The sequence below is a fragment of the Aythya marila genome (genome assembly GCF_965140915.1).
Source record: "Aythya marila genome assembly, chromosome: 2".
NCBI lineage: Eukaryota > Metazoa > Chordata > Aves > Anseriformes > Anatidae > Aythya > Aythya marila.
The window spans coordinates 27377251-27390553 of NC_139043.1; the positions used below are offsets into that span (position 1 = coordinate 27377251).

At 36.0% G+C, this 13303-nt stretch overlaps 1 protein-coding gene across 4 annotated transcripts in view; it reads right to left on the reverse strand.

The window, feature by feature from the left end:
- ICA1 (islet cell autoantigen 1) overlaps positions 1-13303 on the reverse strand; it is a gene marked incomplete at its 3' end in the record, with an annotated part of 71170 nt that overhangs the window by 4018 nt on the left and 53849 nt on the right. For 3 of the 4 annotated variants that reach the window (XM_082754735.1, XM_082754733.1, XM_082754734.1), the window contains 5 exons: positions 13005-13099; positions 11104-11153; positions 8304-8366; positions 8158-8199; positions 4015-4296 (listed from right to left, as the gene is read on the reverse strand). In XM_082754735.1, coding sequence (XP_082610861.1) covers positions 4015-4296; positions 8158-8199; positions 8304-8366; positions 11104-11153; positions 13005-13099 — 532 coding nt within the window. The remainder of the gene's footprint in view (positions 1-4014; positions 4297-8157; positions 8200-8303; positions 8367-11103; positions 11154-13004; positions 13100-13303) is intronic. The other variant, XM_082754736.1, reaches the window with a different exon arrangement.

Genomic DNA, 13303 nt, shown 5'->3' on the forward strand with positions numbered 1-13303 from the left:
GCAACAGCTGCTAAATCACAGGAGCCCTTCCTTCCTCTAACAGATTATTTCTTTCACTCTCTGATCTGGCCTTGACTCTAAAGGGCTCGAAGCCCAAGCAGTGTTGTTAAAAGGGGGCAAGAAGAATGTTTCCATAAAATCACATAGCTTAGAAAGGGAAATTTAAGCCACAAACATCCTCTGTATCTCCAAGGAGAGGAAACAAAACCTTTTTCAAAATCTGGATGCAGAGGGGTCACAAACATTTATTCTAGGCAAAGGTGATAATGGCTTATAAGCCAGCCTGTGCCTCCTAAAAATGAGGTTTTAAGAGTTTAATCTTTCAAATAAGCAAATCTGAATCATAACTAATAAAAAAGTATGCATTACCACTTCAGAATGACATGCTTTTTTCAGGCATTTTGTCTCTTGTGTTACACAAGAGAAGACTGGCAGAGATTACAAACAACTAGAGAAAACATGTAATGCATTTTTTTTTCTTTCCAGATAAATTGCAAGAAAGTGCTTTATATATCATGGATGGCAACAGACAAATTGAGTGGCTGAAATGAACAGAGCCAAATCCAAATTTCATATAAGTGAATGGGGGCACTGCTCAGAGACATTCTGTGCAAGTTCCACTGCCTTCAGTGAGGTCAGAAGCTGTCTCTCCAAGGACTCACCTAGGTGAGTTTGCACTGATGCAATCAGCAAGCCATGAGGCAAAACTCTGCAGGGCACCTAACTCCTTTGGGGCCTTCCTTTTGACTCCCTGGCCTGAGTCTTGGCAAGCAGCATGTCCATGGGAGATGCTGTGCTCCAGTTCTGTGTTCATTGAAACACAGCTAGCTTAGAAAACAAAAAGGACTTAACCAAGGAAAAAAAAAATCCATGCCCAAAGTGTTCCTCAAAATAGCTGATGCTTTCGTAATGAAGGTTTTGGGAAGGATTGCCACTGATTTTTTATGAAATACTTTCATGGATTTTATTTTTAGTGTCCACTCACGGTGAGTTACAGAGAACAAAAGCTTTGCCTTCCAAAACAAAATTGCAGTCTTTATCAAATCGCAAGCTCTTGCTGGCCTGACGCCTACTCTGGTTTGCCTCTTCACAGGATGGATTCATTACGTGACTAGACAAAAGATTATCGTTGAGACAGCAAGGAAACCAAACAGCTTACTTTTCAGTTAGCATCTTCACAAAAGCTACCACAATTACATTTAGAAATGGAACCAGTGCACTGCACATTTTCGTACTAACCAGAACACGACCATGTGTAGGTAATATAAAGAGGAATTCTCAGTGGTGTAAAGGGGGCTATATACATTATGAAAGAGAAAGACAGTGCTGTCTGAAAAAAATGGCAAGGCAACCAAATCACAAAACTGTATCTGGAGTGGAATATAAAAAAAAAAAAATTGCTGTGAGCATGCGTTGCTTCTAATATTTATACATATTTATACATATTTTAAAAACAGCACCTGGTAGTCCCATAGCAACTCAAAGTCCCATTGTGCTAGATCCTGTCCATAAATACAGCCAGAGAAAACTCGGAGCTGGGAATTCCTGACCATAACAGTTTATAACCTGCATAGCATTGTGCCTGTTTTACAGATTAAGATCTGAGGCAGAGAGAAAACAAAGCCCCAAAGATTTATGAGTGTGCTTAACGTAAAATAAGTAAGTAATCCCACTGAAGTTAATAGAAAAGTTAATGTGCTTAAAGTTAAGCATGTGAGTTTTAAGAATCTTTATGGTCTTAAGGCCAAATTCACACAGGAAGCATGCACCATCTAGGCTCTACTGCAGCAGCTCACACTGAATATTTATTAAGCATTATCAATTAGAGTAAAAAAGAGTACAGCAGTGTAAAATATGTATTACAGATCCTCAGTAAAATACCCATAAATCATATTGTCTGATCTTTTCAACTTTAATGTTTAGATATGTTTACTCTGCAGTTAGTATTTTGTTTTTTAAAAAATAGTGTCTGTTCCCAAATTTATTGGCAAGGTCAAATTACGAAAGAAGTGCTGTGAAATGAAATGCAGTTTAAAATTAAAGTTGAAACGCAAATGGACAGAATTTCACCTTCAGTTAAAATATGGAAAAAATTAAAAATATTCTGTAAGAGTTAGTTTAAATAATGTATTTCACTTGGCAATTAGAGTCATCTGGGAACATGCTGATTATCAGATACAATCATGGAGTTGATTAGCCGTGACTTTTCAAATGCCAGTAGATCAATTACTATGATCTTCTGCCAAAACCTTGGAAATTCATTTTGAAAACATCAACATATTTTACTCTTTTAATACATATTTATATTTTTCTTATTCAAAACAATTCTGGGATATTATATTGACTGGAACTGATTTTCTATTTCTAGTGTTTCTTGAATGCCATAGATCTGACTTCTGATTTTGAAGTGGCAAAAACACAGCCGATGTCACAGTCTCATGCGAATAAAAGAGGTAACATCAGAAAGGATACACAAGTCTGTTTGCCACTTACACCTTAAAAATATTTTATCTTCAAAATAATGCTTACATTTAAAAACATGCAAAAACTAAGCTATAACAATAATAACACAAAACACAACCCAATCTCATAATATATCTGCTATTTTTAGTAATCTGCTTAAAATTTGTTTATGTCTCTATATCAAAAAAAGGTGTTTCTCATTGCTCCTTTTTCTCCTTTCAGTAGATAGCATGTCTACTTCTGGTCAGAAACTGCTCAGTTTACAATGTAATAACTAAACCTCGTGATTTTTTTCTTTTCATATTTTATGGAGTCAAATCCTCTCCAGTCCCTCTTTACTCTATTAATCATACTCCTGTATGATGTATCACTATATATAAATATATATATATAAATATATATATATATATAAAATATATATATATATATGTAAAAGATATATCCTCCTATCTATCGTCACAAAATTGTGCAGCATTGCAAATGTCACTTGCCCAGTTCCCATCTAATCCTTGAAGTCAGTGAACCTAAGTATTTGCATTTGGGTGGATGGCGGGAAGGAGTTGTATCTGAATTAATTATAACTTAAACATTCTTATTTTTGCCAAAACGGCACAGTTCACTTCAGATCACATGTGACTGTGTGAGTTTCATGGGTTCCAAGAAGTAGTCTTCAGGAAGAAATCAGTCTGCTAGTCTCCCTACTCTGCTCTTCCCCAAATGAGATGAAAATGACTGTTGGGCTTGGCCCAAAACGCCAAGCTTCTCCCCTAGCCCTACAGAGAAACCTAGGCTGGCAGCCGAGTATGGTGGGGAGGACAAAGGTAGTTGCTGTTGGCTTAATACCATCTGCATCCCTCCCCCAAACCACATAAGCAATAGGAAAGTTTTCTCCTAGTATCACTCCCACCTTTTCCCTTCCCACAGCAGCAACTCAAAAAGCCCCAAAAAAACAATCGGCACAGAACAAGGGGGAGAGAAGGAGCTGTTACCTGCAGTGGTAGGCAGATATGCAGCCCACAAGAGGAATCCACCTGTTGCTTGGATGAGAAACATTCCATTCTACCTTACCCATATCCCTACATTGCAGCAGTGTTGGATGCATTAAAAATAAGGCAGCGAATGAATGCAACTGATTTTCATTAAGTTGTTTAAAAATAGTTATTTCCAGACAAAATACAGTAATCATTTTTAGTTCTTTGGCTCCCTAACTGTCACAGCAGCTATGATTACAGTAAAACCTACCAAAACATATTTTCTATTACAGAAAAAAAACATTTCAAAGGCCTACAGAATATTTCAGAAAGTTTAATGAAAATATTCAAGACAATTATTTGTACTTCAGGCTTTAGACTAATTCATCCAACACTGAGTGAGCAGGACTTGAAAAACAAATACATATATTTTTCTCCAGGCCACACCTTACTTTAACTTCAGGGTTTCTGCAGTTCCTGACACGATGTAAGACAACACCACACTTATAAGAAGCAAAAAGACATACTCTAAAGCCCAAAAGCAGAAACAAAGATCTAACAAACCAAGATGAGCTCTCACCGTGTAAAGATGACTGGAGGTCATTCATGTTTTGGTCTAACAGTTGTGAGGGCAAATAGCCTGATGGTGTTGATGCCATTGACGATGAAGTGGTCTCCTCATCTCCAGCTGAAGAGTTCATGGTGAGATCAGTAAGTGCAACCTGTCCAAAAACAGCTGTCCACTCTTTGCTGAATTCCCCCTCATCCAGGGAGGAAGCATTGAGGATCTCATTCAGTAACACCATGTCATCCTTATCACCAGGTTCTGACTCCAAGGGCCTCACAAACTGATCCTTTGATGCTGTCTCAGAGCAAAACAGAGAGTAAAGATAAATCAACTTTTAAACAATCAAAGAATAGAAGGAACATTTAAAAAATATACAATCTAGTTTTTATATATTAACTGAGATGGGATATTTTTCTGTGAATATTTGTTGTTTTTTTTTTTTTAGAACCAATTCTCTTGAACAGCTGGGCTGTAGCTTATGCAACAAATTATTCCTTGATTACCTTAGATAACTTCACTGTTCAGACTCATTTCCCATTAAAAAACTACAGATATACTTAAAAATCTATTAAATGTCCCACCAAAACCATTACATAGTCCAATACTTAAAAGCATCGAAGAAACTTTTTGAAGCATCATATGAAGTTCCTCTCAAAAAAGCCAATTGGTACAAACTGAAAATAAAGAACAGTTGGGCATGATTCTAGAATTTTGTGAGAATGTATTTCAGATAGCCTTTATGACCTTCTATTCATTGTTTATTTGTATTTTTTTCCCCACATGAACAGGTTACTCCACACAAAGTGAGATTTCTACACTGTTCAATGCTATAGTAATATTTTTTTTTTCTTCCTTAGGCCACTGAGAAATAACTGGGGCCACTTTCCTTCTGATTACCCTTGTTAGTTTTCCTAGTTCCAGAACTGCAGCAGAGGAATCTTATGCTGACATTCCTTAAAAACGTTTTTTTTCCTATTTTAGAAATGTTAAACAGTTATATAAAATAAATGAAGCTTGTAACCAGGATTACAATCCCTTTCCCTAGCTTACAAAATGTTTGGAGAGTGCAGGAACTATCAAGGAATCCCAAGTGTTATTTTACTTGGAAACATTTAGAACTCCATTGTGGGAGTATGTGGAGGACAAAAATGGTGGTTAACAATGCTGATAATGCTTTGTTACTAAAACACAGATCAGTTTGTCTTAATTACAATCATTTCAAACTTGTGGTAAAGTGCAGAAACAACTTCAGTTTTCCAAAACTCTGGTAGATCAGCTGACTTCTCCAAGCTGCATACAGCTTGCAAAGATGTTTTAACCCTTCTGGGTTGGGATAAACGATGGATAGCAGCAAAGTGTCTGCTATCAGAGCAACAGATGATTTTTATTGATTTAAATGCAACTACCTTCTCAGGAAAGTTCCCTTATAAAAGCTGTAATCATTTGTAATGAAATGGCTGAATTTGAGTCATAGGAGAAAAAAAAGTACAAAACTGTTTTAAAAATAGGCTGATGAGTCAACATACACACCTACATGCTAAGAAACAAACAAGCCAACACATAATATAAGGATTTTTTAAGTCAACACTGAAGTCAACACTGAGGTTCAGTTCCTTTCTAATTTTACATTTTATATTCCCTGACAGGACCAAAAAATGGAAACAGAAACTTTACAAACAAATCAATTCTTCTAATATTTCCACTAGACTATAACTAAAACCATATAAAACAACTTGTTCTCACGAACTTTCAGGCACTTTCCAAACTTCAGATAAATAGTAATAAATGTGAATGTTCTCCCAGCACCTATAGTTCTCTCAAGCCCATCGCTGTTCCATCATGTGAAGAAGAGGGGTGAATCCTTCCAGAGGGAAAAGACAATTATTATTTCTAAGACATGTAAGAACTGATTTTTACTGGAAAGCACCATCTCAAAACTGCTTGCACTAGGCCCCTTCATGAACTTGGAAGGAGATGCATAAGTGAGCATCCTTAGTAACAGAACTGTTGAAACAAACCAATAGTGTGCCTAACCACAAATTACGTTTACTATAATGGAACAGAAGTTCTGCAGCTAACACAGCTCAGAGCAAAACTGTGCTTCATTTGGCTATCCCATTGCAGTAGTCCCATTATTACTGTGTGAAAAAGCAAAACATATAGATTTACATCTGAAGAGCACTTAGATCTTGCTGTACTTCACGTGACCACCAGAAAAGAAGAGTGACACATTTCATGTCTCAGCAGTCTTTCTGGTTTCCCTGGAGAGAAAACGCACACAGAGTAGGGGAGGACAGGGTGATGCTTATGTTGAGACTACCCCAAGTAAACAGCAGTAAGCTTGACTTGTTTGACATAAAAGTTATCTTGAAACCAGTCTTGCTTATCAAGACATTACTCATGTGGTATCTGCTAGATTACTAGAATGATACGGACTTTCTTACCTCACCCATAGAACTTCTATTCTTTCTTTTCCTGTTTCTCTGTTTTCATTGCCCATTTTCACAGTCAAGATCCCTTCTTTGCCTTCACATGCTGCCCCTCATCTTATAAATGTCCACAAAAAAAAAACTTCCAGTAAAACACCCAAAAAAACAATGTCACTATATTCTGTGTTTATATGAACAAGCCTCTAACAACCCTCATACTCCTTTGCAATGTCACCTCGTTTTGCTGGTATTTAAAAATATTCATAGGAAGAGAAGCGAAAAATGTTTACAATGATACATGGTCTGAAATACAGGATAAAGACTACTACCTTCTGAAACACACAAAAAAGGGTGTTTGGGAGCAATTAAAATAATATAGTATTCACTAGCCTAAAGCTAGCTATTGTGTGAAATTAGGGTAGACAGCTGATATCATAACATTAACATAAGCATCTTTATCTGATGTAGCTGTCCCACAACTGCTTTCATATTGACATAGCTATTTCACTTATAAAAAAAAAAAAAAAAAGAAAAGAAAAAAAGAAAGCACTTCTAACTGACAAGGCTAAACTTGTATGACCAGTAATTGTATGCATTATCTGTACCTGCTCTAAGAAGGTCCAAGAAAGAATGCAAATGATTAAGGGGAAAACCAAGAGGAAAAAGGCCACACACTGACCTTTTTGTTATTAACCACAGAAACGAAGTAATCACTACCTTATCTGTTCACAGATTAGGACTATCTGCACAGGTACCTGAGGAAACTTTCCCTTTTTCTGCCTTCGTGAGTGGAGGTGTAATTTCCCCACAGTGCGACAGACTGCTTGTGGCAAATCCAAAGTCAAAGTGTTTGCAAGTCCACTGTTCCTTACCTAACATGAAGGCAGTACCTTAAATACTCCAAATAACACTAAGGCTGACTGACTAAACCACAGGGAGGGATTTTTTCTTTGCTTGCTTTTTTTGCCTTGCCACAGGTTTTTCTTTTCATTGTTCTTAAGATAGCTTTTGCTCATTCTTCTGAGATGAATGAAGTGAAGAGCAAATCAAGAAACTACGAGCAATAGCCTTACTCCATGCGAGAACTCGATACAAATTTTTTGCCTAGATCTTTCATATGTTACATGGTAAAACAGCCCCTTTGGTACAGCATATCCCCTTGAGCTGTCACTAATCTAACAGAAGGTTAACAATAGGAGTAGAGTCCAGAATTAAAGACTGCTTTTGCATGGGTATTTGAGAAAAGCACAGCAGATTTAATTAACTACGTGGCTGAAAATGTTACCTGTTCTTACATGTTTTCTAAGAGGATTTAATCATTTGTTTCTTATATGTCCATTTCTGATATAAAATCTTGTGGTTACAAAGTATTGCCAAGTGAAGGGTTGGGGTACAACAAGAGAACTAAAAACAAAAGATTTTGAAAAGTTATAGGAAAGGTAGGTTTACAGTGGAACTTACTTTAACGGGGAAAATGCAATATACCCTTGAATCACCTCTGGCATACCAATAAGGTATGCTTTATATTCTAACATCAGGTATAGTGCCTCTGTAGGTTTATGAAGTTGAGCTTCTTTTAACACTATTTAAAAACTAACTGAACAATTTCATTCAGAAACACATGAACCCTTTAGATTAGGAAAACAATTAACATCTAGGATTAAAATTATACTTGAAACCTACAATGGAAAGGCAAATGAAAGAGATATACACAAACGTTTCATACCATTTTCTTCAGGTTGTAGGTCTAATAAGTCATCTATGGCACCTAAGATCAGAAAAAAAATAATTAGAAAGTAACAAAAGAAGACTTGCAGTACACTGGCAATTATGATATATATATTTAGAGGTAGTTTTCTTAAGACACTTCACCTGAGTTCTGCTTGTGATTACAATTTCCTTGTAACTTGGATAGGGCATCCTTGCCATCGGCAGCTGTAATCAAGATCCATAAACATGTCAAATTGCACTTGGCACAAGAATATATGTTCATAAACAATGTCACTAAGTTCAACATGCAACAGTTGTTGGTATTCATGTTTAAAATTAACCTCATTGCAACTGATGAAAGACCCAGCCTAGATACAAGCACTTTAAAGGATGTCAAATTTCTGATCTTCCTTTTAATTACCACCCGCCACAGAAGCCCATCTCCAGGCTAGGTGCACCCAGCTGAGGCAACTGCAAGAATCAGACAGGTATCTGCTTTTCTGCAGAAGCAGAGATTTTATTTTATTTTTTTTCAGAAGCTTGTACTTGCACAGGGCAGGAGAGAGCATAAAAGTGCCCAGGACCTCATTGTTCCTTAAATTGCCATTCTTGACCATACATCAGTTGAATGGCATATATGATGGAGCCAATCTTAAAAACATCCATAGCACATTAAAGGCAAATGCAGAGCAAATGATACAAATTGGAAGTTATGAAGTAGCATTCCTCATAAACTGCTCTTATGAAGAAACAGCACTAGCAGTGCTGCCTATTATTTTAGGATGTACAGAGTACTTCAAGAAAAAAAAAAAAAAAACTTAGACTCACTAGTATAGGGAAATGGAAAAATTTAGCAGAGGTATTACAAAATACTTCAGTTCCTTTTAAAGGTGACACAGAAAGAGACAGAACAAGGTATTTACATTACGGATGATGCTGAAATATATTGCAGTCTGTAAATAACTGAGAAAGGTTCTAGAAAACATCTGCTAATACAGTATCTTAAAAGTCAGATTTTGCATCCAGGAACGCTAAAATATATGATAAAACAGATATTTGATCTTACTGATTACTTGCAAAATGGGTTAAACTTCAGAACACCAAAAAAGTCCTATTATGGTGCCACTATTAAAAAAAACACTCAAACAACAACAGTAATTAACAGGGTGATTCAAATAACTGTAGGTAACTAGGGGCTCATAGCTCATCATTACTCCAAGGTGAAACATTAACTGATTCAATAAAGAATAGGAGCATAATAAATGCTCCTATAATAAAAGGTATTTTTATGGAAAGCATGCTTAGTTTTTTTTTTTTTTTTAATTTTTTAAAAGAAACAAAACACAAAATGACTAATTCCATTCTTTGATGAAACTGTGAGCTTATTTTAGTAAAGATATTTGTTTAGAAACAAGTTGACTTTGCACTGCATAGCCTTCCAGCTAAAAAGTTAGCACTGCATAATAACTATAGGGAACATATTGAATGGATTAGGAACATGACAACTAACAGATGTCAAAAAAAGTTGTTAGCAGAAACAACTGCAAAGTAGAAGTGTTTCTAGTTTAGATCTGCAAGGTTTAGTGTTATTTCCATTGCTCTTCAATGGCTTTAACAGTCATCTGGAAGTAAACACAGAATCCCTCTTGAATAAAACGTACAAACAACTATAACAGACTGTTAGAGGTGGTCATTCAGGCCAGTCATTGAGTTTCTATAGTCAAGCTGGGAGAATTTACTACCACTAAGCCTTAAGTTATATCTCAAGGAATACGGAATACAAGCTGTGCTCCAGAATGGAAGAATGAGTCATGGAAATCTGTGACCAAAATGAACTGAGTTTTTATGAACAACAACAAAATCAAATATGAGCTTCTAATATGATGTTACTGAAAAATTAGATATTCCTGGAAATCCAAAAAGGAAGGTGATGAGTTGAAAAAGGAACGTGATTTTACCTTCTAGAAACACTACTGGGGAGACCAACATCAGGAATGTTTCTTACAGTAGTATTTTTCAAATTTTAAAAGGAATGTTGGAAGTGGAATGGAAACAAAAGCTTCAAAACTAAAGGTCTATAGGAGATGTCTTAAAGACATTGATATGCTTAGCCTACCAAGAGGAAGATTTGAGGGGAGTTTTGATTTTAATGTAGCACTTTTTAAGAACCTTTATGGAGGCTGAAATACTACATATTGGACGGATTCTCCATTAATTTATTAGATAAAAATATACTATAAAGCCATGGCATAATTTAGGCTACAAGGATGTCTGGGAGTCATTTTGTCCAAGCCCCTTGTTAGAGTACAGCCAGCTATGAAGCTCGATCAGGTTTCCCAGGGATGGGTCAAGTTTTGAATATCTGCAGGGATGAAGATTCCACAGCTTCACCAAGAACTTGTTGCAAATGCTTTGCCATCCTCAATGTGAAGCTTTTTTCTGAGTATCTGACCAGAATTTCCTTCTTGTAACTTGTGTCCATTGTCTCCCCTTCTTTCACTGTGCACCTCCAATTAGAGCCTGGCTGTGTCTCTGGGTAATAACCACCCACCAGGTCACTGGCAGCAGCTGAATAGGACTTTGCCTAACTTAGCCAGAAGTTCAACCAAATTTAACAAGTTTTTAACAGAGTGGATATTTAATCACTGGGATAAACTAGCAAGCTAAGTGGCATACTTTCCTTGTCTTGACATCAACTAATCAGAAAATCCCTTCCTTGAGGACATGCCCAGTGTAAGAATTACACTTTGGAAGACAAACTATTTGACCTGTCTGAGAGTAATTGAGTGAAATGCATTATGATACAATAAATAAGGTATTATGTTTACCAGATCTTCCTGGCCTTAAGTTTTATGCATTTATATGGATTTGCTTGTTGAAGCTGAATGTATATTAAATAACAGAAATGAAAACAACATAAATTACAGCATTTAGCAAGTTATGAACACATGAAATAAAATACCTGAATAGTCTGATTCCTTGGTATGGCTCTCCTCATCTAATGAAATCAACCTTAATTTGAAAGAGTAAGAAAAAAAAAAAATATGAGGAAACAATTCTACCGCTATCATATATTTTTCTTTTTGGTCACTTCACTATAGAATCATATTGACAATAAACAAACACTAATTCATATGGATTCCTGCATTTGCTGTATATGCTAGTTTGTTGTTAAATTTTATTGCTTCATTGGCAGAAGTCTGTTGAAAACCAAAATAATATTGAAGACCAACTGTCAAAACCTACCACCTACCTACATATCTATAATAAAAAGTGTAGACCAAATCTGGAAAAGCACAATATGCTGTCATTAATATCACTAAGGAGGTATAACTGGTCCACAGAAAAACAATTTGCACTCCTCTTTTTAACTTTGTAATAGTGACTAAATAAAAACAACTGTCAGGTGAGTTTTGTCCCATGACAGCAGGTTTCTAAAGAACCAAATCAGCACTATTGATGAAACAGCTCTTGCAATAAAGAAAACAAAACAAAACAAAATACACACACACACACACACACAAAAAACACCAATGGTTTACAAGCAATTCTTACACAAAGGGAAGTTACTCAGGCCAAACTCTAGTATAATGAATGTTTAGAGTGAATGGAAAGATCATGAAGATTTGAAAAGCTTTATTTTACTTTGTATCATTCTACTAGAATCTTAGATGCATGTTTATGCTTTGATGGATACACCAAAGTTGTAAGGAAATGTTATTTTCCCCACTTCAATGAAAGGAAAAAGATAATCCATAAGTAAAAAGCAGTGAAACCATTACATGGATCTGACGCATTTGCTGGTAGATGCCAATGCACAGATTTTGCATAAATCATGCATTTATTCTAGAATTTTATTTTCAACACTAAAAAAAACAATTGTTTCTGAAATTCTCTATTATTGTCACGTGAGAGGCATCAGACTCAATGAACTGCTATGAAAACAGCCACCTGCCAAATGGTACTTGGCCAAGTCATTTCTCATCTGCTTAGCCCCAAACCTGACCAATTTATAAACTGGTTTTGGTCAGTGGATGTGAATCTAAGCAAGCAAAAACAACTGAAAAACTGAACTCTTTCAAAAACTGTTACCATAAATAGCCAAGCAAAATACACTAATTACCGGCCAAGCTGTTCTCTGCTTTTTGACAACTGATCCTTAGCTGGGTGCTTTACTTAACCATGGATAGTCAAAACAACAGGTGGCAGCAGGATTGTATCAATGTAGCATCTCGTTGCAACTGAATCCTGATGGTCCCATAGGGGAGGGATCACATCTCATTCTCCTGTTCTTCTCTCTCTATAGCAGCCCATTCATAATTCTCTTTCACCTCAGAGCTACAGGTAACCCAAACCTTGATAGCATCAGTTCACTTAGATGTACTTTTTACTAAGTACCTCCTGCTTTGCTGGATTACTAACCAATGCTGTATACATTACAAAAACTAATCGCTGCCCAAAGCAATCAGGAATCCATATCCTGTTCCCAGGTGTAAGGAGACGCTGCTGAAGGGAGAAATACAAAGCTCATATATCTTCTCCCATGTGATGCTGTTTAGCACTTCTTTTACTAAAGAAAAGATGAAGCAAAAGTAGAAAAATAAAGAGGTGGCTAAGAAAAATGAGTAACATATAAAGGTTAAATGGGTCCTTTTTAAGCTCTTAAACTCACCATAAAGTTTAGTAATTTTCATACACACAGTACATAATTTCAGTAATGCTTGTATTAAGCTTACTGTTTGCTAGTGTGGTCCAACTACCAGTGTCTACATTTTTAGTTTTAAATATTTGGTGACTAGCAAAGAGAAAGTAGATTATAGATAAAATTACTTATTATTTTGAGATACAGGACATGTGACTTACTGACTCTGCTGATCTTCTACTGATTTGGTGCTCTCAATCTGCAGGTCCTCCTTTTCTGCTCTTTCTGTTAGTTTATTCACAGGATCTTGCAAGCTCTAGATCATAATCATTATAAATGAAAAGAGAGAAGAAAAAAGATTCAGGGAAGCAAAAATATGTCATGTAAGGCCAAACCAGACTATAAAGCCTATATAAATTAGTCTAGTATCAAAAGCATATCTGACTCAAACAGAATGAATAGATGCACTCTTTAAACCTATTTGTTCCTTGTACTGCTTCTTTATTTCTTTACTCTTTTT